General features: G+C 36.5%; 1 protein-coding gene across 16 annotated transcripts in view; it reads right to left on the bottom strand.

Annotated features, from left to right (window-relative positions):
• Positions 1-27,239, bottom strand: part of MPDZ (multiple PDZ domain crumbs cell polarity complex component) — a 93,534-nt gene that overhangs the window by 11,376 nt on the left and 54,919 nt on the right. For 8 of the 16 annotated variants that reach the window (XM_087926614.1, XM_087926621.1, XM_087926624.1 and 5 more), the window contains 22 exons: positions 26,656-26,748; positions 25,420-25,597; positions 23,530-23,640; positions 22,601-22,684; positions 18,847-18,948; positions 16,487-16,649; positions 15,855-16,051; positions 13,857-13,948; positions 13,487-13,577; positions 13,209-13,289; positions 12,275-12,367; positions 12,122-12,196; positions 11,519-11,705; positions 10,005-10,150; positions 8,836-8,919; positions 8,491-8,684; positions 7,288-7,435; positions 5,468-5,554; positions 4,871-4,894; positions 4,668-4,764; positions 3,379-3,422; positions 791-913 (listed from right to left, as the gene is read on the bottom strand). In XM_087926614.1, the coding sequence (XP_087782740.1) occupies positions 791-913; positions 3,379-3,422; positions 4,668-4,764; positions 4,871-4,894; positions 5,468-5,554; positions 7,288-7,435; positions 8,491-8,684; positions 8,836-8,919; positions 10,005-10,150; positions 11,519-11,705; positions 12,122-12,196; positions 12,275-12,367; positions 13,209-13,289; positions 13,487-13,577; positions 13,857-13,948; positions 15,855-16,051; positions 16,487-16,649; positions 18,847-18,948; positions 22,601-22,684; positions 23,530-23,640; positions 25,420-25,597; positions 26,656-26,748 (2,494 nt within the window). The remainder of the gene's footprint in view (positions 1-790; positions 914-3,378; positions 3,423-4,667; positions 4,765-4,870; positions 4,895-5,467; positions 5,555-7,287; positions 7,436-8,490; positions 8,685-8,835; positions 8,920-10,004; positions 10,151-11,518; positions 11,706-12,121; positions 12,197-12,274; positions 12,368-13,208; positions 13,290-13,486; positions 13,578-13,856; positions 13,949-15,854; positions 16,052-16,486; positions 16,650-18,846; positions 18,949-22,600; positions 22,685-23,529; positions 23,641-25,419; positions 25,598-26,655; positions 26,749-27,239) is intronic. The other 8 variants (XM_087926622.1, XM_087926625.1, XM_087926627.1 and 5 more) reach the window with 6 other exon arrangements.

Here is a 27,239-nt window from a genome sequence, read left to right as displayed (position 1 = left end):
AATGTGGACACATGACTGTGGATGACTCAGTCGTAGTTACTTTTTTTGTTTGTCGTAACATCAAACAGTGGCTAAGCAACCAGTTGTAAGTTGAGGACTCCCTATGAATATCACTGACAATACAGAAACAAAAACGGCATTCTTTTCGTTGGATAAACTGAAGAGTTGCTCCCATTTCTGCAGTTTTCACTGGATCTTTCCAACCTGAATCACCTCTCTTACTTATTGGTGAAGCATCTTGTCCCTCAGATGGCATTCTCTTTTGCCAAGTAAAGGTGACCTTTACTTACATTAAATATGGTCAACCCTCATGGAACTGAAGGTCAGTTTGCTCTTTTGACTGAAGCTTCTTGGCTCCTGAAGACAACGGGTGATATGGTAGTGCATGTTTTGGAAAATTTTCAGCTGTTTTTGTCTTTTGGGGGAAGATGGGGGGATTAAAGTATAGATTTATTCTGGGATTCATAAAGCTTTTATTAATTTATTCAAACAATTTATATGGCTGTCCCCCTCTAACAACAGTGACCCTTTTACAACCTCCATTTTGCATCTTTAACCATCAAACAAACAAACAGTCATACCACTGTGTCACTTAAAATTTTAATAGCCGTTCTGCTGAACTTCAATATGATTGGAAGTGATTTGGAAGCCATTAGAGGCCACAAGCAGCCAACAAACCACCAGTTACTAACCATTGACTTATTTGATTAACATACACATAAAAACCACATTGGATCACATTACTTGAAGCAAGAATAGTCTCTCAAAACATTTTCTCTTTTCTTCTTACCCTCAATTTCTGGGTTTGTGCTGCAACTCCATTTGGGTGCATCAGGGCTATAAAAATGGGAACATCACCAAGAGGACTTCCTACTCCCCCAGCAATGCTGACTCCCAAAGAATCTGAAGGGCCCTGTTAGAACAAAGGCAAACAACAGAGAGAGATGGGCAGTTTAAAAATAGGAAATATAAATAAATAAATGTTTACTTTGTTCTGTTGGTAGAGGCAGGTTCTAATTATGACAGATCAGCTGGCTTTGGCTTAATGTAGAAGATAAAATGAAATTTTAGATGTTAATATGATAATCCTACCTCCCAAGAATCGTTCCTGTATTTCGATGCATGGAAAAGTAATTATTTTTAAGCCCCTTTTCAAAACCCATGGCCACCAAAATGGAGTCATGATTATTGCTAGAAGGAAACGTGGATGCCATTATCCAGCTTTCTTTGGTGTGTCAGCTGCATTCCTATCTATATTAACTCATGACTCCTCACTATTTACCTGGATGGCAATCACTTGGCATGGGGTTACTTTTGAAGATCGCATTGTTTTGAATTTATTACACTTTCTTCGGAAATAGAAATAGAAATCCGATTAAGGCCTCTCTTTGACTGCCTTCATAAGCATTCAAGAACTCCCCCAGAGAACACTGAGGCTGAAAAAATACTATCTGTGCTTATTGTTTTGCTTCATTTCTATTGAACTTAATTACTTTGTTTACCATGTATTGACCTGGAGAGTCTGTAAAAAATTTACTTCTGAGATATTGTGTGTGATCAAAAAGAAAACAGACAAGGGTAATTATTTTTCTCAACTCCATACTGGTTGCAGATTATGGGATGTTTTAACTGATCTAAATCGCACTCCAAAATGGGAAGGCTATAATAAGTATTTGAATGAATGGCTCAATTTTTTATGTCTGTAAATGGAAGAGATTTGTGAACATTTTGAGAACTACAAGGAAACATTAATACAAAATATATTCATTTCTTTGGTTGATTTACAAAAATGTCCCATATCTTGGTTGATTTCAGCATACATTAGCTTTAAGTTTGATTCTTTCTTTGTTGCCAATATCCTTTGTATCTCATTAAGAAACAAATAAAACATGAATGTTTAAATGCCATTAGTACACATGAAATACACCTTTTCATTATGAATTTTAGGGAAGCACTATAATCCTATAAAATCATGCTCCCTCTAGTGTATGTTTTTACCCACAACTTTAACATAAGTACGCTTGTTCCACCTTGCAAAATCTAATATGAAATGGCCTGTTAATAAACAGCAACTTCAAAACCTATGTCTAATATTTCTTTTTTTAAAAATTGTAACTAAATCCATTTCAGGAGGATTTAAAACGTAATGCCAGTGAAAATTAAAATTGGTTATCAAAGCAATTTATCTATCAAAACTTTCTCAATATTATAATATTGAAACAGTACTACATACTAAACACAAAAATAAGGAAAATGATTATCTGCTATTTCCTAGTTAAGTCATTGGTCTACACTGACTTATGGCAAATAATCATTCAAAACTAGTTTGAATTCTAGCCAAAGCTACAACATGGGCAGAGCTACTAACTCATCATACTTGATGAAAAAGGAGTCACTCGATCACTGTGTTTGATTAAAGTGAACACAACTATTTGTGAACCTTACTACTGATGTTATTTTAACATTAGCAGTTTTCATCAGAGCTAATTTGCTGCTGCAGACAAGATCACTGGGAGCTCAAGGATGTGAGCATCAACAGGCCCAGGTGGCACCGCCATCTATCTCTTATGTCCTCTCCAAAGCAACTGGGTAGTAGAAGAATCATGCTTCTTCATGAAAATGTCTATAGTGGAAAGGAGGCAGTGCAGCTTACCTCCTTTCATCCTTTTGCACATTTACTTTCTTTAGAAAAGTATCCTTCTCTAAAGCAGGTTTTTAAGTTTGCTGTTACTCTTGCTTTGCTGGTGCATGCACGCAGAGAGAGACAGAGAGTAGGAGGGAGGGAGAGTGAGTGGGAGGGAGGGTGAGTGAGAGAGACCTACTATGTTATGTTTCAAAATGTTTATGAACAAACATCGCCCATATGGGCTACCATGCAAATTGTTTTGCATCCTCAAGGGAGCTGTGGGCTTCTATTTCCTGAATAACAAGCCTGCCCTGTCCTGTGGTGAACAGACTCTGAAGCTTCTATCAAACTGAATCATGTGCCTTGTAATATGAAGTAGATCAGGAAAGTACCAGATTTTTTAAAAAATAATGATGTTAAAAAGAAACCCTCCCCTGCAGATGCCTAAATATTCGTATTATGAACAACAGGCCTCCTTTTAAATAAAGAGAAAAAGCAATAATCATAATTCTGAAGGATAAAGGGATACTTAAGAACAAAGCTTATGTCTTCTTAATTAAGGGAATAATCACCCCAAAAAGTTAGAAAAAAATATTTTTAAATCTTAACCCACCGGATGAAAAAAAAAGTGATGTTGTTTAATATAAATTCAATTTTTTCTTTTTTAAACCTAGCTTTTCACCCAAAATTTTGTTCAGCGTATTTTCCTCCGAAGCTTTTTTATTTTATTAAATAGGCTGGAACTGGCTTACCTTTTTTATTTCAACTGTTCTCAGTCCTTGTATTTCAGACGCCACTATTAAAAACACAGAAATTATGGTTGTAATTTTTGATTTCAAAACTACTTAATTTTCATGCATTTTAAAAGGCTACCTTGTTTTTAGAGCAAGATATCTGTTGCTGAGAACAGATAACAGTACTATCTATTTTCAGCAAAAAGATAGCTAATGTTTCCAGGATAGACATAAAAAACCGGTTTGAGGTTGGGGCTAATCTCCTTTCTGCAGGACTGAAAAAATGCTTTAGTTATATTATGGAAATATCACTTACTGTCTTTGAACCTCCACGGATATCCGGATGCTTGGCAACCGTCTGGAACTTATGATGGTTGCCACGTCCCCAGTCACGTGATTGTGATTTGTAACCTTCCCTGCTGGCTTCCCACAAGCAAAGTTAATGGGGAAGCCAGCAGGGAAGGTCACAGGTTGTTCAGTTAAGTCTCCTCACCCGTGCCAGCTTCTAGTCCCTTCTGCACTTGCTTCAGTGCCCACCCACACACCCTTGTGCACCCTTCTAGAGCTTTGTGCTCGCACTGGGCCTCCACTGATTTCCACCACCTCACTGAGACTTCTTCAGCTTACACTGTGCCCCCCAAAAAAACCATACACCCTTCCCAAGTCTTGCTGTGCTCATGCTGTATCTCCCCCGCCATTCATGCATCTTCCTCCACAAGCAGCAATTAACCTAAGCCTTGTTGTGCTTGTGTCATACCTTGCTGGGCCTCACTGCATTCATTCTGCGCCTCCGTCCCAGCCCATGTACTCTTCCCGAGCCTTGCCACGCTCACACCTCTACTCTCCCACCTCTAGCAAACCCTTCTCTAACCTTCCTCATCCAGATGCAGCCATCCTAAGCCCCACTGCACTTCGACCATGCCTCCCCGGCCACCCGCACACTCCCTTGCACCCATTCGCACCCAGCAGCAGTCACTTACCTGTTTGCTAGCCTGCTGGTAAGGTACCTAGGATTTGTGACTTCCTGCCAGCTTCCCCACTGACTTTGGTTGGAAGGCAGAAGGAAGTTGCAAGCAGATCCTCACTTAATGTCCCACAATCCTTGCTTAACTATGGCAACAGAGACTGCCATCGCTAAGCGATGCACTCACACAAAGTGACACTTTACGACTGCATTGCTTAGCGATGGAAATTCCAGTCCTAATTGCTTATAAAAAAATCATTTTAAAATTGTTAGAACATCATTTATTTTATAGCACAGCAAAATCATATAATAAATAACATAAGTAATGACTACCGAAACTTACAACAATTCTTCTTCAGAGTGCTTTCGTAACTTTCAGGCGGGTTGGATCCACCACCTGGGAAACTGAATGATGTCAGGCTGCCACTTCCTTCACTGACCTTAGAGAATTACATCAAAATTATTCTGGAATCGTTGTTTTTTTTTCTAAACCAATAGTATCTAATATTTTAGCATCACACATAATTTTTCTGGAAATATACCTACCAGTTTGGATCCAAGACATGGTTTCTATAAGAGCAAAGATAAAAAATCTGGATCTAAAAATAATACAGGCTACAATATATTCAGCTATAACAGTGGATTTGGAAAATTGTCTGGTCTGGTTTAAATATTAGACACAGGTAGAGGGAAATGCATTTGAAGGAACATTCGTGATTCCATGTGACACATAATTCTTTTCCTTATGGAATAGAGTTCTTAAACAATTATCCTAATGGGAGGTATTGTAAAGTCATTAGAAAGATGATGATAAATTCTACCTCTTCTACTCTTACACCACTGCAGTTCTGAAGATTCACTCTGCTTTAATTGTGATAGCAAAAATTATAAAACTGACGATTTGATGTTCAATGTATTGGTAGATAAATTTTGACATTGTGAACCAATCTCCTAAATATCACTTTTACAGATATTTAACGTGGGCCAGTTCAACCAGTTATGGAATTTAGTTGTGGGTTTTAGTATCTTTGATAAAATTCTACAAAAAAATCATGATGGAGCAAAATCAAATTTTCCTTGTTTGCTTTTTGAACTGATTTGACTTTTTTTTCCTAAATGAAATCAGCGCAAATAGTTACAAACCTGGCTGCTCTGAGACATTCTCCTCTCTGAATGGAACAAACTTGCCTTTATTCTTCCAACTTCTAGTTTAACAACACCTAATGAGCACTAGGAAGAAGACATAATTGGTTAGACAACCGTCTTGATCAGGGATTTATAAAGTCATTTCTTAGTTGAAAGGAAAAAAGCCTGCTATTGGATACAATTGTCAGCTGATATTTTTTTTTGCATAATTTGTATAATAGGATCTATCAATATTGGATTGGATGACTCAACCCTAAAATCCCAAGTGGGCAAAAATATTTCTCATGTTTCACACCTATTATGTTCGTTTAAAGATCTGTCTATAACCATCATTATATAAACCTGCTAACTATTGGGAAACCATTGTTTAGCAGCAATAGTAACAAATGGCACTTCTTCCTTATACAATAATGGTAATCCTTGATTTATGACCACAAATGGGACCGGAATTTCCGTTCCTAAGCAAGGTGGTTGTTAAGTGAGTCATGGCCAAATTGACAAAGACCAAATTTATTTTTGGTCAGAATTGTTAAGCGAATTACTGCACTTGTTAGGTGAATCATGTGGCCTTTAAGCGAATCTGGCTTCCCCCACTGACTTTGCTTGGCAGAAGCCAGCTGGGGAAAGTCACAAATAGCAATGATATGGATGCTGCAAGTATCCTAAACACATGCCAGTTGCCAAACGCCCAAATTTTGATCACATGACTGTGGGGATGCAAGAGTTTTAAGTGCAAGGACCAGTTGTAACTCACTTTCTTCAGTGATGTTGTAATTTTGAATGGTCAATTAATGAATGTTTAGTTAGTCAAAGACTATCTATACTTAGAATGAGAGATATCCTTAACAAACAGCCTAAGTAGACATACCAAAAAACTTCAGTGACAAGATGCATCAAGAGTAAATTGTTTGACTGCCCATCAAGGAAGGAATCAGCTCCAAATCTAATTTTAAAATCCAGCATCAATTTCTTCAACTCCATCATGATGCTAACAAAATATTATATTATCTCTTCACTTATAGCACCGTTAATGAAATTTAACCTCTAACACCTGATTTATTTTTCATTTTGACCACTGAACATTCAAGCTTCCTTGAAGAAATTGTCATTTAAATAGAAACTTTTTTCAATTGGTACCACAGTTAACATTAAATCTAAACAAAATATCATGTATAATTTTAATAGCGCTAAGTACAGTAAAAAGATTTCTAAACTAAACTACTAAATTCACTCCCTTCATCTAATTTATGCCAGGAAACACATATGGTAGGATTAGCATCACTCATTAAAAAGTAACAAAAATGAACCCACTCTTTGTTCAGTGACTAAGTTCTATTCCAGCAACCAGATTGTTAAATAAAATGGTCACTAAGTGAACATGGGAATGAGACAGACAGAAAGAGATGGGGAGAGGGAGGAGGGATGCTGCTAAGATCATTGGCCATTGCCATCTCGTTCAAATAAAATTATTTCATGCAGCTATACCATTGTTATTCACATCAGCATTCATTATTGTCAAGAGTGTTAAATTTGGTCATAAAGGTGCACATTGATTGGAAAATAATTTTTTTATTACCGTTTATGATTAACACATTTGTAAATGGTTGCTAATTGAGGTAGTCATTAAATGAGGAATATACAGTTTCTGTAAACACAGGGGGTATGTTAAAAAGGGGTTGCAATCCCAGTACATTTATCTGATTTTATCAAAATAATTATACCAAAATCAAATCAAGGATGAGCAATAGTTGGGGTTTCAACCAAAAAGGGTCTAGATCGGATTCTGATAATATCATTTTATCTCAAATCTAGTGTACCTTTAATAAGGCTGCCACTGTCTCCTGATTAGCGTTTCGAACGTCTTCATCATTCACCATTAATATCTGGTCTCCTTGCATTAACCTTCCATCCAGATCCGCTAAACCTCCTTTGACAATGTCCGACACAAACACTCCAGTGTCATTTCTACAAATGCAATATTCATGTGTGTTTGATTTATTTAGTTATTTGTTTGGACTCTTCTATACCGTCCTGTCATACATCTGAATTGATTTATAAACAGTGCAGAACTTTATAAACTGAATTCTTAATCTCTATATTTGTAAATGGAACATTCTAATTCACTGTTTTAATCATTCTTAGAACATACATAAGAGGTATATAATCATGTGAAATATAATAAAATACTAATAATCTGTTTTACTTAATATTAATTTTACATTTTTATAAATTTGTGACAGATATTTCTACATATTTCATAATTCATTTCATATGTATATCTCTTTTTATAAAAATCTGTTATTATTAAAATGTATCATAAACTCGGAAATTGAGAGCCAGGATTATGTCATAGGCACTAAATAAGAAGTACCTCTTAAAACCCATATAGATTTTTTTCTACTACCATAAAAACAAGAGAGTGTTAAGGGAGACACAACTGTATTTAGTGCTAGCAGGAAAAAAATAATCCTGTAATCTTCCCATTGGGGTGGATTGGCTTGTAGGATATGCCACACCTTAAATTCAAGGGTAGTGATGGGTAGACAAGGAAGCCATGCTGGTGCATAGGCTATACAGAAGAGATAGGGAGGGTGGTATAAAGTACAAAAACCTTGTCTTAGTCATCCAAAAGACTTGAGATTTTTTTTCTTGGACAAAACTTAGAACAATCCAAATATTCTGGGTAATGGTTCTGTTCGTCTATGATTCAACCAGAATAGTTTGACTGAACCTTTAAGCCACACACCGTGTCTGTTTCATCCACATAATAACATGTATTTTCTGCTTTGTATGCACTCCTAGCAAATAAATCCCCTAATAAGCTGTTTTATTGGGTTGATCTGAAAATATATTTTTTTTAATACAGAAAGTAACTGAGAATTAAACAGGAAGCCATGAGTACACTGAAACTAAAACTCAACACCTACTATTTAGTTGGGTTGCCTTTTCTTAGAAACCTTATTTTTGGCAACAAACTACTATAGTCAGTAAGAGTTTCAGAAGATCCTCTCTGTACCTACCTTTTCCCAACAATACTTAATCCAAGTCCTTTGCCTGGTTTCTTTTGTAATTCAATACTCAGTACATCATACATGTCTTCTTCTTTATATTGGGCTTCATCCCTGTAAACAGTCAGGCGGACTTTCTGCGGTGTCTGTCTGAGAACATTTATAGCTTCATCATGCGTTGCATTTCTTAGGTCAATACCATTCACCTAAATGAAGAGATGATGAATGCTGAATACATAGATCGCGGACTACAAAAATGACATAGATCTCGACAACTGCCTTTCTCCACCCCTCCCCAATCATTTCTATTTTCTACACAGAAGGATACCGTAAGTTGTATAATGTTCAATACGGTACCTCTAAGATTTGATCACCCGCCCAGAGTCTTCCATCTTTGGATGCTGCTCCTTCTTCATAGACTTCGTGGATAATAATTGCTCCCTGTAGATTTGAAAGATTCTGTCACTGACTTGTTAAGACTTCTTTACCATGTATTGCAACTATCTTAAGGAAAAGAAAAGATTTTGAATGTAGGAAAACACATGCGTGCACACATTAAGATTCAGAAGTCTCTATGCAAATGTATTTTTAAATAGGTTTCCTATGCCAGGGCTCTCCAACTTTGGCAACTTTAAGACTTGTGGATTTCAACTATCCTATGCTACAGTGTATGATTAGAAACAAAAGATGGAAATGCACCAAGAAAGAGTGGGGGGAGAAAGAGAAATAAGATCTTAATTTTAAAAAAGGGATAGGTTTCTTCAGTCACATCCAACTCTATGTGAGAGTATTAATTTATGTTTCCTACCCAAGGGAGCCAGCAATGTCCAAAGATGCTTCCACGATCATGTGGGCAGCATGACTATATATCAAAGTATGCAGAACACTGTTACCTTCCCACTAAAGTGGTACCTATTTATCTACTCGTATTTGCATGCTTTGGAATGGCTAGGTTGGCAAGAGCTGAGGCAAGTAATAGAAACTCAACCTGTCACAAGGTAATTGAATCTCAAACTGTCAACCTTCTGGCCAACAAGCTCAGTGTCTTAACCATTAGACCATTGGGCCTCCTTGAGACCTTAATTATGTACGTCTTAATGAATAGTACAAATCAGAACATTTTACATAACATTACAGAAAAATTATACACAAAAAATAAGAAACATTGACAAGAAATGGTTAGAATATGATAAAAAGAAGAAAAAATCTAAACTTTAAAAACTTCAGTAACTTATGGATTCAAAAACATATTTAATACAGCTAGGAATGAATAGGAACGAACCGTAACAGAGATGTGCAATTTTTAATGTATTAGTGTTTTATGCACTTGTGGATTTAAATTTACTTCCAATAATATACCTTGTATTTGAATGCATTATTCAAGTCACTTTATATAGGTCTCAAAGTTTAATCTTACATCCAAATATCTGAGAATAAGTGCCGTTACATTCAAGGAGACATTGCTTTTTGTGTTAGAAATGTTAACTAGAGATTGTATACGGGTTACAAAAGCTATTTTTACCCACCAGTAATGTGTCAGCTCCTCCCACAATGCTCAATCCTAGACCAGTACGTCCCTTGGAGATACTGATTGTTGTTTCATAACCTGGGATGATTGGACAAGTGGCTGGGTCAGAAGTTAACATAGCTGGAGTTGAAGACCTGCTTGAATCTAAAAACACAAATTAGAGGAACTGGTTATAATCTATGATTCTAAGATACCTTGTTTTACATCAAGAGTACCACTTTACAAGCCACATTGAGAGTAGCTACCACATAACTTGGGATTTATTAAGTCCATGGATATATATGTCCTCAGTAGAATTAGGATATACCAGAACATCAGCAAGTGTAAGGTGTACACTTCTCAATAAAGTTTTCATTTTAAATGAAATGAAAACCATCTTTCAGGTATATTTCTGCAGTATTTCAGCACAGTAGTACAATAATGTATCTCATACTGTGACAGAGCCATGGTTGACAATGAAACAAATCCAGTGATAATTACAGTTGAATGCATTTAATGATCATACGAATATTTCTACTTAACAATTAGTTAATTATAAAGACAGTCCTCCACTTACAACAGTTTGTTCAAAGTTACGGCATTGAAAAAAGTGACTTATGACCATTTTTCATACTTATGACCATTGCAGCATTTCCATGAGCACGATCCAAATTCAGACGCTTGACAACTAACTCATATTTATGACGGTTGCAATGTCGGAAGTTGTATGATCTCGTTTTGCAACCTTTTGATCAGCAAAGTCAATGGGGATGCCAGTTTCACTAAACAAATGTGTTGCTAACTTAACAACTGCAGTGATTCACTTAACAGATGTGGCAAGAAAGGTCGTAAAATGGGGCAAAACTCACTTAACAACTGTCTTGCTTAGCAACAGAAATTTTGGGCTCAATTGTGGTCACAAGTTGAAGATTACCTGAACCAAAAAGGCCAAAAAGAAGAAAGGGAAAGAAAATTAAAACACAATAGACTGGCCAAAAGGAACATATTGATTTCTACATAATTTGCTTAAATCTTACAAAGGAGGACATTTGAGGTACCAAGTCAAAGATGTATAGATCAGTGGTGGCGAATCTTTTTGGCATCGAGTGCTGAAACGGGAGTGCATGCCCCAAACTGGAAGAGCAGCTCCCTGCCACACACGCATGGGAGCACTGAAAACCGGAAGTTTAGCTTCCCATGCGTGCGCCGACCTGGTCTTCTGATTTCTAACATGCACGCGTGTGCAAAGACCAGCTGGGGTGCTGCTTCCCGTGTGTGCAAAGACCAGCTGGCCGGTGCGCGCATGTGCACTAGGGAGCCGCTCTTCCAGTTTCTGGCACTCCTGCGTGCATGAAGACCAAACCCGGAACCCAGAAGAGCAACTTGCCACTTTGAGCACGTGTGGCATAGGTTCGTCATCAAGGGTATAGGCTAATGGCTGATTCAATATTTGATGTGTTTATGCGCATACATACACATTGATATGAACACAGTGCACTTTTTTTCTAACATAAGGTAAATGAAAATTCTTACTTTTAATTAACTCTGGTTCTGGTGACTCAGATGATGGAACCATCTGTGATGGCTGGATATTGGTTCCCTCGCTCAAAGTGGTGCTGTAAGTTGATAATAGTGGCTGGGGAACTGCCAGACCTTCCGGTTCAACTGAGCTAATAGTGAGTTTCACATTGGGCTTTGATGTTTTCAGCAAACTGATAAACTTGATGAAATAATAAACAGATCATAAGAAATATTGAACAAGACAAATTACCAGCCCGTCTTCAATGAAATGTGAGATAGGAATTGAATTTTAAAAATTGAACAATGCTACAATCCTAGTCCCATAGAAAGTATTTAAATTCCACATGCCTTCCTGCTCATCCTACTACCTCTCTTCCCAACTTTTAGTTAGAGTTGATAATTTATATTTCTATAGTATTTTATTTTATATGCATGTTTTTATATCCCTGTTTTTTATCCTTTTTAACATATAAGCTGCCCAGAGTTATCCTGTGATAAGACTGGCAGCCAAAAATTTTGATAAATAAAAATAAAACATATAATGAAGTGTTTCAGCTTATGATAAAAAAAAAATCTTCAAAAGTTGCCTAGGGTAGTCAGTCATTGCTCAATTACCTTTTCTATAGGATAGCCCACAACAACTTCATCATCCACTGCTAGAATTTGATCTCCAACCTTAATTCGGCCATCCTGAAATCAAATAAATACATTAACATAAGTCAAGGAGGAGGAAATGTAAATTTTTATCATCTTCAGTGTCAAGTTTACCTTTCCTGCTGCGCCATGATCTGTTAAGTTCTGAATAACTACACCATTAAGTGTATCTTCTTCACCAATAGCAATACCTATGCCACCTTGATCCTAAAGAATCACAAAGGGCAACTACCATTATTAAAGAGTTTAACCAATGACAAAATGATACTTTAGGAATTCTGTCTTTGCAAGTTCTACATAAATAAAAATTTAAACTAAAATTTTCAAACTAATATACAGATATTCACTTTAGGTTTTACATTTCTCAGAAACTTAAAAAGCATTTGTGAAATTTAAGCACATTAAACAATGTTTTCGTGCTTGCTTACTCATATCTAGGTATCTCTGTATGCAGTGGTAGGATTCAAATAATTGAACAACTGGTTCACCCAGGGTCAGGTTAACTGTCATGGAGGCGTAGACCATCCGCGTCCTCCAGCTGCGCCACACAAGCGGGGGCGAGCCTCCCACGATGGCCAACCTGACCCTGGGTGAACAGGTTATTACACACACACACACACACACACACACACACACACACACACACACACACCATCGAAGTGGATCCTGGGTGCTACACTGCAATGGAGAAAAAGGAAACAGAGAGAACAGCATGAGGGAAGGAGGAGGAACAGGGAGAAGAAAGAGGGAAAGCGTTCTTCTCCTTTCCTCGCGCCAGACACTCTGTTGCCCATTTCTTCATTGCAGCGCAGCGCCGAGGATCCACTTTGATAGCAAGGTGGTGGTGGTGGTAATTTAACAACCAGTTCATTTGAACTGGTGCAAACTGACTGAATTCCACCACGCTCTGTGTGTAAATAAATACATAAATAAAATGTGAGGCGGTTTATCTCATTTGTAGCTTTTGCATCAGAATAAAAGAAATTTTCTGCCAGAAATTGATTTAAGACTACAGAGATACAAACAGAACATAAATGCATGTATTTACCTTAGGTAGTTCCACATTTTGAACATTCTTATATAAAGTCAGATCTATTGGTAAATTAGAGCTTGAAACGTTCACTTCCCCCTAAACAAAATAAATATGTTAAAAATATATTTACAACAGCTATAAAAGAACCACGTTTAAATTCACTCAAAGTATCTCTATGAAGTTACTTCTAAACTAAAACTGGGTCTGCCTTTTGATTATTTTCAATGAAAAACATTACAAGTAGCAATTTTTTCAGTCACTAAATTAAGATGAATATTAAATATGCATTGTACCTCTTCGTGCTGAACCATCCCTGAAGATGAAGATGCTGATGCCAGTGATTTACCAGGACAAATAGCCATCTGATGGATAGCATCTTTGTTTCTATCATACAAAAAGCATACAAGTTTAATATTATAGAACTGATGTTGAAGGTTTTCTTTAAGCTTTTAATATCTAAATAATAACTTTTTAATAAAAAAAATCTACATTATTTATTTATTGATTTAAGTCCAGAGGGACTCCAAAGTTAATACCTGCAATTTTAAAAAAAGGTATATATTTAATTCAAGAAAACCTTTAGCAATGCTTTGATGCCCTTCCCATTATCTGAAAGATGAACTGAGACAAGACTAAAAGATTAAAATACTAAGCATTTCTTACCTGATAAAGATTATTTTTACTTTAGAAGGTGCACATTTGATGATTGAAGATGCATTCTGATGGGTTTTTCCATACAGAACTTGTCCATTTATCTGATCAGCATGACACAAATAGACAAGAATACATATTTCGTTATTTTTCCCAAATCAATTCTTTCACATGCAAAGCTGATTATTGTTATAATTAATTCAGTGACTAATTATAATTGTTAACTAATTAATATTGTTCTTCAGCCATTCCATTGTGGATACTAATCCTGCAATATTTATTATTTTCCCTGTTCTCAAAATCCTAACAGCTGTTGGTTTGTACTGGCCTCTCTCTTGGATTGGAAAATGCCCTTTGCTTGATTGCAGTGGTTTGGCTGACATTGAGAACACCATCATTAATTTTTACTAATAACTCATAACTTATTTTTTGCCAAATGAAAACAAAGGCATGGAGGAGCAGACTGACAAATACCAATAATGGCAAAAAGATTTGCAATCAGACTAATTTATAGCTGCACAAGAATGTCTGAATATTTTGCTTAAATTTCCAAGTTTAATCATCTTTCAGTTAATACCAAACGTATTCCAAAGTTCTGTTGACAGAACTGCTTCTGGCAGCACAAATGTAAAAGAACAATTCCTCTTCTCTACAAAGTCTGTTATGGAGGTTGCCTTTGAACTATCCTCATGCCTGTTGTTTAAGATTTTTTTTTGTAAAGGCCCCATTCTATACATCATCAATGTCCAAGGTATAATTTGTAGATATACATGAAATCTTTGGACCCACAAAGATTATTTTCATGCCTTCCTAACTGCTGTATTCTATTTTTTTTTAACTCTTTGACCAGGGAGGGAGGGAGGGTGGGAGGGAGGGAGGGAGGGAGGAAGGAAGGAAGGAAGGAAGGAAGGAAGGGAAGGAAGGAAGGAAGGAAGGAAGGAAGGAAGGAAGGAAGGAATCCTGCAACATTATCCTGGGATATGCATAAGAAAAGTAATGTTTGATGGTGCAATAGTTAGATGGTGCAGTATTGCAGACAAACTATGTCCACAGCCTAGACCAGTGGTGGCAAACCTTTTTGGCATTGAGTACCAAAATGGAGTGCACACAAGTGCCAGAAACTGGAAGAGCAGCTCCCTGACCACATGTGGAGTGCCGGAAACCAGAAACTTAGCTTCTGGTGCACATCTGGTCTTCCGATTTCTAACATGTATGTGCGTGCAAAGACCAGATGGCCAGTGCACATTTGCTTGCTGGGGAGTTGGTCTTCCAGTTTACGGCACTCCTGCGTGCATAAAGACCAGCTGGCTAGCACACGCAGGCATGCCAGGGAACTGCTATTCCAATATCTGGAGGTCCCGTGCACGAAAACCAGCTGGCTGATGCGCATGCGCATACTGGAACCCAGAAAAGCAACGGATGACGGATGACATGCCCGGAGAGATGGCTCTGCATGCCACTTCTGGCACACGCGGCATAGGTTCGCCATCACGGGCCTAGAGTTTGATCCTGATAGGGATCAAGATTGATTCACCTTTCCATCCTTCCAAAGTCGGTAAAACAAGGATCCAGATTGTCAATATGCTGACATTGTAAACCTCCCAGAGAGTGTTGTAAAGCACTATGGAACAGTTTATAAATCTAAGTGCTATTGCTATTTTAACAGCTTTTTAAACCAAGGCACACAAGACCTATGCAAATTTCTGCGAGAACACTCTTCCAGAAGATAAGCAAGGGAACGAAAGGATCCTCTCTCTGTTAATGCTCAAGAAGCAAACCAAAGCATCACAACAAAAATAATAAAAACCTGTCTTTGTATGCTATAATATGCAATCTGTAAGTCACATTTTATAGTCTATAACCTTAGTTCTAGGTACAATTTATATAAAGAAGGGACATACTGATGAAGATAATGTTGTTTTAATTAAACCCTACATTTTATACCAATTCATTGTTTTGAATTAATTGTTCTTCTGTCCTTAAGGTCGTTGAAGTCTATCAGACACTTACTTCCAGTAACTCGTCTCCAATCTGCAGCCTTCCATCTCTTCCAGCTGCTCCGTTTGGATCAATGCCCACTACAAAGACACTCATTTTGGATCTGTCTTTGTTCCCAGCCAGGCTGAGTCCTAATCCAGTCTTCCCTTTCTCCAGTTCTATCATGTGCAGATCTCCTGACAGATTCCCGTACTGGTGACTGATTTTCCCTAAGTATAAAGAGAGCAAAATTCAAAAGGGCGGCGAAGTCCAAATCGAATCCAAAACTTTGGAATTCAATAGCCCTAACTTCAACTCAACCTTACAAAAACAATTCAAGAATGAATTTATCTTTGTATTCACTTGCCAAACTTAGAAAAAGGCATGCCCCAGCCACTTCGTTTTTTGGGAAACAGGAAAGTGAGAATCATTCCTTTCATTATAAAGATACTTTCTCTATTGATGTGCTACTTTTAGGAATATTTTTTAAACAACAATCACAATCATTCCTGCGTTATACATGAAGCACAATTATATTGTGGCCCAGACTGAATGCTTACAGCACAAGGAAACAACGAAACTTAGATTTGACCACAGATTCTACTCAAGCATATTAAAAGAAAAACTACTGAAAACATCACACCGCAGATAAAGAGGTAACTTACTCCAACTGTATCCAAACTCATCCTCCTTATCCAAATCTTCCAGGTGATTGTTAGAGGACTGCAGTACTATTTCACTGCTCATTGCTGGAAATACTGAAGGAGGAGGCAAGGGCAGATTACAGGATGGTTTTTTTTCTGGCTCTGAATCTGACTGACTGGATGCCTGTGGGGAGTAAGGAAAACACAGTGTTTGAGGAGACAGAGGAATTATGGCCAATCAAAATGCATGGGATGATGAAAAAGAAAAACCCAGGACTTTGAAGTTAAAATACACAGCAACAGTAGAATAAAATGCAAACAAGACAGAAACTGCAAATCAAATTCAGTGAAGATGAATGTCTATTCAGCCTACATACCACTACAACTTTTCATTTTAATTCCGAAACTGGACAAACAGGAACACATTAAGGAATATGAATGAATCCTCCAAAAGATAACTATATTCTTGATTTTGCATCGTTTTATATCAAAAATTGTCTCTGAAATAGTACATGGGGTGAAATCTGATACAGACATTGCTTTAGCTTAGATCAAGAGTTCTTCTTGGGAATCTCATGATGGATGGGGAGATGCTATTATGAATAGTGCCTACTAGAGTATTACAGAAGAGCTGCTGTGGAAAAAGCAAATCAACAGGGAGCATTTTTTAAAATTTGTTTTCACAAATGGAAAAAATATTTTCTGTTCGTGTTGATGGTTTTTAAGTTGGTTTTATGGTTATTTATATTTTATTTCATTTTGCTGTGGTTTTTAATTTTGTGAGCTGCTCAGAGTCACTGATGTGAGATGAGTGGCTGTATAAATTGACTGAATGACTGCACGAATGAAGGGCAAAATGGATGCGACACAGCTGGATTCACAGACACAGCATTCTTCAATTGTGTATACCATTGGAAGTGCTCCTCATGAAAATTTTAAATAAATAATACACTAAAAAGATGCCTTTTGCAGAACTTACATTTTACGTTTGGAAATTGATTTCCATGTCCTTAGGAAAATGCGTGGAAAGGCCTTAAGATATGAATGGAAATAAAATGTCTGAAATTGGAAAACTCTGCTGAGAAAGGGGGTTATGTCTTTAAAAAGACATTGATGGCTTTTTCTCCAATTAGCATTATCACACATAAATTTAGTCATGGAAATGCCCGAATATTTCGTGGTATGATATGAACATTATTTATGCTCACACTAAAATAGCAGGTCTGTTTAGAAGGAAAAGATGACTCCTTTGAAATTTTCTTAGGGTCAAAGTAAAGGATGAGCATGCAGGAATGTAACATAGATAGACAGATAGAGAGATATACTGAATAATTTGACTTATTCAAATTCAGCGAAAACTTAACTGGGTAGGAGCAAACAAAAGTTTGCTCCTGGGGAGCCTTTCTTATTTTTGTTAAGAATTCAAGGCTGTGAACATACCCAATATTCCTTTGTCTTCCTCCTATTCTTCCCAGAACAACAATCCTGTAAGGTAAAGGTCCCGAACCCCCAGTCTATGGACCAGCACTGGTCTGTGGTATGATAGAAAACAGGCCATGCAAACAAGCGAAGCCCCATCCGTGGAATGGAGGCAGCACATGAAACCATGTTCCTTCCGGTCTGTGGAAGTGCCCAAAAGTTTTGGAAACACTACTGTAGGGAGACTGGCAGGCTCAAAGTCACCCAGTCATTTTAATGGCTAAGGTAGGACTAGAACTCAGAGCCTCCTGGTTCCCAGCCTGGTGCCTTTAGCTCTATATCAAATCGGTCTAGTAGAAACAGAACTTTCTATTTCTAACTAAACAAACAATTCACTTACAAGCAATTCAACAAACATCTGTTTACAACTGCTGCAATGCTAGCCTCCAGATATATGAGAGTAAAATGGTACTATTACATAACTGTACTCAATATTTGCTAGATTAACTTTTTACAAGCATAATATGATTTGTGGAAGAGGCAAAATATTTCTATCAATGTTTTTGTCCAAAACTCAAAGTAGAAACTTTTGTTCAAAACTCCCATCAATTCTGCCAATTAATTCAGCTCTAAGTTTCTCCTTTAAGTAAACCCAAATCATTTTAGAAAGTTACTCTTAAAATTCCAACTTGTTAAAATTCCCATAAGACCTACCATCATCCTTTGATAAATCAGGAACTATCAAAAGTTTCTTCTACCTTCGTGTCATAATTTCAATGGAAAGAGATGAGAGGGATATGAGCATGATGGCCATAATTCAATATGGAGAATATTCACTTCCAGCAAACCACTAACTTATGAAACATTATTATTATTAAATGAGGGTCTAGGAAAGGAAGGGAAAAAAGATAAACACATAAATATTCACCAAGTCCATGACAAACTCATGGGAATAATCCAACCTTGTTAGTGTTGAACTGCAGAGGGTCAACAAAAGGGTTAGTGCTGCTGAAGGCAGGAGGCTTAGTGAAAGGGTTGGACTGCAGATAAGGCATAGGGGAATTCTATAAAAAATAAAAACAGAAAGAAACTGGCTAATCAAAAGACACACATTATAGGGCATGTTCACACATGCGTGACCAGCATTTGCCCAACAGCAAATGGCAGCTTACACACAGTCCTTGACTTGCAACCAAAATTGAACCCAACATTTCTGTTGCTAAGCAAGACAGCTGTTAAGTGAATTTTTCCCCATTTTACGATCTTTTTTTTTTGCCACAGATGTTAAGTGAGTTACCGCAGTTGTTAAAATCCATGACAGTTTCCTCATTGACTTTGCTTGCCAGAAAGTCTCAAAAGATAATCCACATGCCCCAGGGACAGTGCAACCATCATAAATACATGCCAGTTGTAAAGTAGCCAAGTTTTGGTCATGTGACCACAGGAATACTGCAACAGGCATAAGTGTGAAAAACAGTCGTAAGTCACTTTTGCAATGTCATTGTAACTCTGAACAGTCACTAAATGAATGGTTGTAAGTCAAGGACTACCTATTTGTGAAACAGTGATTATACTGCAAGTACCACACAGAAATAGGGATTTCTTCTAAAAGTAATATTTTAATACAATTTTTTATTAGATTTTTTGAGCTTTATGAATCAATATTTTTATGCTGAAATTTTCCTAATAAAGCAAACCCTGCTGTTTAAGATGATTAAACCATACAGGATGTCGATAAGCCCTTAGATTTACCTATTTGGGTAAAAATGCACATTTGTTACTTGTTCTACACTGACTTATTAAAATGAGGACCAAAATAGATTCATTACAAGAATTTTAGCACATTTATTTACTAGTGATATAGACCGCATACTATAGGAACAGAGATGAAGAAAGTAAACTCAACAAGGCTACAATGAGACCTGATTCTATGACTCTGTATTTTTCAGCAAATAATGTATTTATAGCTTTAAAATATAGGAAAACAGACACTTTATTTTCTTCCCTTTTTTTGAAAAAAAGTAATAAAGCTGAACTAAACTTCTGCACATTTTTCTCTTTTAAGATTAGTGTTTATTCTTACATTGTACTTTTAGGACAATTTCTTACTATGTTTGGAGCACTGTTTTTAAGAGCAGATAGCAAACAGCAATTCAACTGATAAGGTTCTAGCTGCCTCAAAGCTGGCATACATTCTATGTATCTTGAGATACATTCCATCTTCAAAAAAAAATACACTAAGGTGCATATGGAAACCCTAACTGCTCTACATCTGGTGAGAATGTTGAAGCCTTAAAGGGATTCAGCAATGCTTACTCTTCATGATGCAGAAGACAACTAAAAAGTTCCCAAAAGAAAAAAAACATAAGAAGTGTATTGCTACTGATATACAGCAAAGAGACAAGATAGAAAGACCTGCACATGGATTAGAGAACAAACAAAAATGAATTGAATTGAAATGGGCTGGTCACATATGGCAAGTGGACCAAGGCAGTCATAGAATGGATCCTATTTGATAAAAGTGTCCACAAAGGAGACCTAAAACAAGATGGATTGATGACATCAGCTAGTATTGTGGGCTCAATTGGGAAAAGAAAGCTCGGGACTGTACTGGCTGGAAACATGCAGAAGAGGCCTTCATCCTGCAGTGGATAGAAAATGGCAAAGGAGGAGGAGGCGGGGGGGGTGGGAGGAGGGAAGAAGAAGAAGAAGAAGGAGAAGGAGGAGGAGGAGGAGGAGGAGAGGAGGAGGAGGAGGAGGAGAAGGAGAAGAAGAAGAAGAAGAAGAAGAAGAAGAAGAAGAAGAAGAAGAAGAAGAAGAAGAAGAAGAAAGAAGAAGAAGAAGAAGAAGAAGAAGATGATATAGCAAAGGTCTCTAAGAAAATTAGTCCCCTTAACCTCAAAGACTGAGTTAAAACATTTCCCTTTATTTTCAAGGCAGTAATCCTGAAAGGGGGGGGGGAGAGAGAAAGTCAGCTGTCAGATAACAGGCCAGAACTATTATTTATACTTAAACAGGAAAAAGGCACATGGACTTTGCTCTTTTCTTTTTAAATGGATTTCATCACTTGGAAACCTGACAGGAGGGATACTGGCCAGCAACTGCTCACTCTTCCCTAATATTTTTATACTCCAATAAGAAAGAAGTTAATCATGCCACATTTGAATAGGCTGCTGGCACTATGAAAAAGTGAAGCATAATGCACACTACCTTGAGCTAATGAACAAAAGATAGATATACTTCTAATAAATAAATTTCATTTTTTAAAGAAAAAAACGTAATTAAGTTTGAATTTAACACAGAAATGGAAAAAAAAACCCCTCAGATAATTAAAATGAATGGGGGTGGGAAGGCTTTTTTATATTTATATATAAAAAGGCAAACAACATTACTGGATGTTTCTTGTATAGATATTAAGAACAATTGCAGTTAAGTAGCAGGAACTCCTCAGGTAACTTTTCGGGACTATCAAAATTTAGCTCAGCTCTGTTCTAAGAATATCTGTATATGAAAATCATATATATATGTGTTGTGATCGTAATTAAGAATATACATTTTGTGAATTATTTGCATTAAAACTGAAATGCTGAACACACCACATAGTTTTTTTCCCCCGAATAATTATTTCCTTCTTGAAAACGGTACTCCTGATTTTCATTTTTTCTTTTTCCTAAGTACTTTTTTCTTTGATAGTTTTATTATGCTGCTGCACAATGATACCACATAACGTTATACTTTGAACTCTGCAGATTCATATTATTACATGAAACTTTCCTTTCCATGATGTTCAGCTAGGTTTTAAAGAAAGACTTCTGCTTCATTGCAGAAGGTTTTAGCTTGTATATAAACAAGTTTCAGGAAATAAACCAGATTATCACTTTCTTCAGAGAACTGAACAGTGCGTATTTTTAAAAAGAGAAATCCCTAACTTGAAATCATTTCAAGATGCCTTAAACACATGCCACATTTCAGTGGAAGCATTAAAAGCATATATTGAAGGGCAATAAACATTGAATGATAGGATCACAAGAGACAGGCATGCAGACAGACATTAATCATTCCTTATTTACAAAGCTCTATCAAATATAGAACCTCTCTATGATTTCAAATAATAAGCACCATAAACATTTATGTAACTCCTTTCACTAACAACGCTAGTTCAAATTTCACAGAGAGATGGGTCTAACACAAACAATAAGATAATTTCTGTTACTACAAGGGCTCTGAACCATCATAAAATAGCTTGAGCATTTTTGGTAAATTATACATTTAATGCATAGCCTATGTAATAAAATAAGATGACTTTTATTGAGTTTAAGCAAAGTAAAAATTGTTAATTGCAAAAATTTGCTGATCAACAGAAAATCATTCATATCCATAAAACAATGCTTTAACTTTCTCCAATGGACGAAGAAGCCATCTATGGCTGTGAAGTTATCTTATTTTTTTTTTATTTCATGAAGCAGCATTAAAAGGTGACTACCAGAAGAAAATACAGCTAGCTTTTTGGTTGATTGCTTATAACTAAACACTGGAAATCCCCTTAGAAGATATTAATTAGGGTTTCATATAAAGAGCACAAACTAAAGGCACTGTTTTTACATCACCAACATTCAGCAAGCAAATATATTTTCCCATGCCACAGCAAATTCACAAGCCCCCATTAATTCTGCATACAAAGCACCAACATTCAACAGAATCACCCATGCTATTTACCTGTGATGACTGATGGTAAAATGGATTATTAAATTTCTGCCCACCAGGAGCAGAGGATGCTAAAGAGCCATAAAGAGATATTGGCTGGGAAACAAGAGTTATGAAAAGAGCCAGTAAATCAAACAAGCGACTTACCAAAACAAAACAAAAAATCTACATACAGGAAGTATAGTTTTAAGTGAGGCAAGCAATAGTATTAAAATGACTGTGCAAAGTGGCTAAAAGCCACGTCGTTTCATGGAAGGCTATTTAGTGATTCTGCACTGCAGTCTTTTTATCCCTCCTGATTTATGCTTAACAGCAAAATGAAAAATACAGGGAAAATGGTTAGGAAAAAGAAGGCAGTATTTGGACAACCAATTAATCTTTCAAATATATAGCCTCATGTGGATTTCTTAGCCTCTGCACAGATCACATTTTCTTTTTGGCAGGCACAGCTAACAGGTGGGAAATCAAGATGGGATGTGTACTGATGTGGTATATAACAGGTTTAGTTAGTAATATTATGCATTAGTAATATTATGATCTCCAGAGCAATACAGTATGGAAAAAATCCTCAAAATCTTACTCTATCATTGATAGCAGAGGTGTGCAACTTTGTCCACTTTAAGACTTGTGGACTTCACCTTCCAGAATTGGACACTTCTGTAAATATTATATCAACTTTCTGCATGATTAAACAAGATAACCCCCTGAAGTGCCATTTTTTGTTTCCAATCTACAGATTTCTACACAGATTTTTTACCACAAAACCAAGGATTAATTGCAACCTCAACTAATTCTGCTCTTAGCTTTGTAGATGACGTAAGATTTAGAAAGCGAAACCTCAGTTCTCCTAAGCTTAAACAAAATTTGGAATAAATACTTAACTTTGGATGCATATATATGGTTCTACATATCTTTTTTTCCCCTTCTCTTTGTATGCTTACCCTTGGTTTGCTTATAATGCTCTGTACCATGAAGACTACTGGGTTGCCTGCTCTTCTAATGGCTTCCACAGCTTGCTCGTGGCTTGCATCTCTGAGATTTATTCCATCCACCTGAAAATGTAAGGCCTAAGCTTAATATGATGGTACACGTAGCTAAAAATGATGGAGAAATGTCTTAAAATTATACCTATTTTTCTGTTTTATGTAAACAAACAAAAATCTGTAGCCAGTCCTTTCTAAATTTCAGTCCCTCCTATGCAGCATTTCATTATTTAGCAAGATCATATTATTATGCATGAACACCACAGGCTACAATTTTCAGGATATACTATGAGAGTGGAAGTAATTATTGTAAGTTATAATTTAACATTGTTTTATTTCTGGAAGTTTAATTTGTATCTTTAGTGGTTCAGAGATGGAGCTTAAATTAGACTCTGAATTCACCGGCTGTTAAACATAACATAATTTTAATTTTTGTTTGGAGTCTAGGATGGACTTAAATTCAAGACTATCCAAAGTCTTTGGATGAACCTGGCATAAATCTGCAATATTACATATATAACAAGGCTTGTCTAAAATGTAGTAACACAGAGGAATATGAAGAGGTTTTTTTAAAAAATAAAACCCTCAATGGATTCTATACATCATTTTGTATGATAAATCCACATTACTGTTATTTGTACTCTCTTAGTAAATGTTTCAGAATCAAAAAACATGGCAGTGGACACAATCTCTAAAGTACCTTTGGAAGTGAATGATAAATAATTCATCCTTTCCAATCAAGATTGCTTTTAATGTATTTAACTGTTGTAAGCACATCTCTAATAAAATAACATTGGGTATTTTTAAAAGTGAGATGGTACTATACAGTGTATTTATTTTTTATTAATTTATTCTGTTTTCTGAAAAAAGCCCTTCAACCGTGAAATTCTTCAAAACAAATGTTTGAAATCTGTTCTGGTATCTGAAGACAATAAGATTATTTTGTTAGTATTGTAGAAGGAGAAACATGTTAGCATACAGTAGCCCAAAATCAGGAGGAGACTGGTAGTATCTTTTCAGAACTGGTTGCTTTCCTGCAGATGTCTCACTACCAAAAGTTGGCGATATCGCCAGTGCTAGTAAGGAATGGGATACCAACCTCAAGACAGTACCAAGGACCCCTCATTTCAAATATGAACTAAAAATATGTTCCTTTATTGAGCATCTTTTCAGACTACCAATTTTTTAAAAAAGATATAAACTTTCATGAGCTGTACCTCAGTTCACCCGATACATGGGTGATTCAATTGATGTGGAATTTTAAAAAGGGGATGAAGAACAAAAGGATGGTTATGCAGATGCAGGTTTCATATGAGACATATTTCAAGTACCTCATCAATTAGTAATTGTAATGACAAACGCCATTGTGTTTGTGAAGACTGAAAAGGCCTGAAGCCTTTTGATATATGTTATGTTTGGCAGTCTCCTGCTCTATACTGCTAGTGAAGTTTGGTTGTTGTAAAACAGGCACCTTCACATTTGTGATCAAATGTCCTGAAAAATTAAAATGCTCTCATATTACTTTGTCCTCATTTTGAGTCCTGATGGCATTTTTTTTTGCAAAATGGAAATAACAGAGTTGACCAAATGAAAACTTTTTATTCAAGTACATTATAAGCCAATCAGTTATGCCATATGATTTTCATTTACTTTTAGAGACCAAGATTCTTACAAAAATAAAGTTTTGCTCAGAAATGTGCAAAAACATTGTTACATTCTAAGCCAGAGACTGGGATCCCTTTTATGACTTGTGGACTTCAACTCCCAGAATTCCTGAGGCAGTCTTAAAGGGGCCATAGTTCTCCATCAGTTCTAAGCTCGTTTTAAAAATGGAAATCAGCATAATACCTCCACAATTCTATCTCCTGTTTTTAAAGTTCCATTTTTGCCTGCAGGGCTGTCTTCGAGGATGTGTTTGATGAAGATTCCTCTCATAACTTCACCATTGTTCAGACGACTTCCCATACCTCTTCCACCAACAATGCTGATTCCCAGAGACCTGCTAGGCTCTCTCCAGAGCTCAACCCTACAATGACAAATCAACATAAAATAAATGGACTGAGGTCCAATTGGGTCAGGAAAAAAGCATTTTACTAATTAGGAAAGCCTAGATGCTTAAAAATTAAAATGGCAGCACGCTACGGACCTTGAGGTACACTTCATTTAATTATTGTTGTTTTTATTTATTTTATCTTGCCTTTATTATTTTAATAAATAATTTAAGATGGTGAACATGCCTAGTACTCCTATTTCCTCCTATTTTCTTCACAACAACAAACCTGAGATGAGTTGGGCTGAGAGAGGATGACTGGACCAAGTAAGTTTTCATGCCTAAAGTAAGCTAGAACTCACACTGTCCTGATTTCTGGCCTAGTGTCTTATTCACTACAACAAACTGGCTCTTCAACACTACGTTCTTTAACAGTACATTCCATTCAGCAATCTTTACTGTATATTTTAGGAAGATTCTATTAGCAACTCCTGTAAAGAGCATTGCTAATAGTATGAGGAGAGCATTGCTAATAGCACACCGGAAGGTTCTCAACTTGTTTTTCAGGTCAACTTCCTCATGGCTCTACAAAGTTTCATTCTGAAGCTCTTTCAAGCAAACAGGTCACCTCAGACTCACAATTTTGATAGTCCTCTATTTATGACCACAACTGAGCCCCCAAATTCCCTTTGCTAGGCAAGTCAGTTCTTAAATGAGTTTTGTCCCATTTTATGGTCTCCTCTTGCCACAAATGTTAAGTGAATCACTGCAATTGTTAAGTTAGTAACATGGATTGTTTTAAATGAATTTCGCTTCCCCATTGCTTGTCAAAAGGCTGCAAAAGTTGATCACATGACCCCGGGACACTGCAATCTTGCCAGAGTCAATACTGCCAGTTGCCAAGCATCCGAATTTGGATTATGTCACCATGGGGATGCTTGCAAGGGTCATGTGAAAAATGATCCTCAGTTACGTTTTTCGGTGCTGTTGTAAATTTGAACAGTCATTAACGAATGGTTGTAAGTTGAGGACTACATGTATTCCCCTTTAAAACTGGGCTCTAGTCAGAAGGTTAGCTCTGAAAGCAAACACACCGTCTTGGTTGATTCCAGTTACTGTAGCCTGTGTTCTGAAGCTCACTTTCTTCTCCTTCTCCTTCTTCTCGTTCCGGTAATTCTGGAATTTCTCTGCATGTAAATAAACATTACTCTGTATCAAAAGAAATTAAGATGATTCTCCAAAACAGTTCTTTTAATATTTTGAGAAAATTAGAGGGACTGGCAAATAGCACAATAAATCTTTAAAAAGCTGTAACAAACAGAAACGTACTTTGGGGATAATAATAGAACAATGATAACAACGTGGGTATAAACAAGGCAACAATAATATTAAAGGATCATAGGACAGCGAAATAAAATAAGATCAGCTAGTCCAGTCCTGAAATTATACAAAGATAGAATACATAACCAAAAAACACCCTGAGATTTATCAATGCAAACAATGTTAAAAGATAGATACAAATCAAAACGAAAATTTTTCTATTCTGCCTTGTTCATCTTTTAAATATAACCCATATGATATTGGCTGGGATCAAATATCCAAATGCCTCAATATACATGATCCAAACGCATTTCCAAGATTATATGGCTATATGGAGATGAAGGTTGTTTGTTCATTT

The sequence above is a fragment of the Pseudonaja textilis genome, chromosome 2 (assembly GCF_049901715.1).
Source record: "Pseudonaja textilis isolate UNSWEBS1 chromosome 2, rPseTex1.2, whole genome shotgun sequence".
NCBI lineage: Eukaryota > Metazoa > Chordata > Lepidosauria > Squamata > Elapidae > Pseudonaja > Pseudonaja textilis.
Note: the sequence above shows the minus strand (reverse complement) of the source record. Positions and strands in the feature narration are given on the sequence as shown.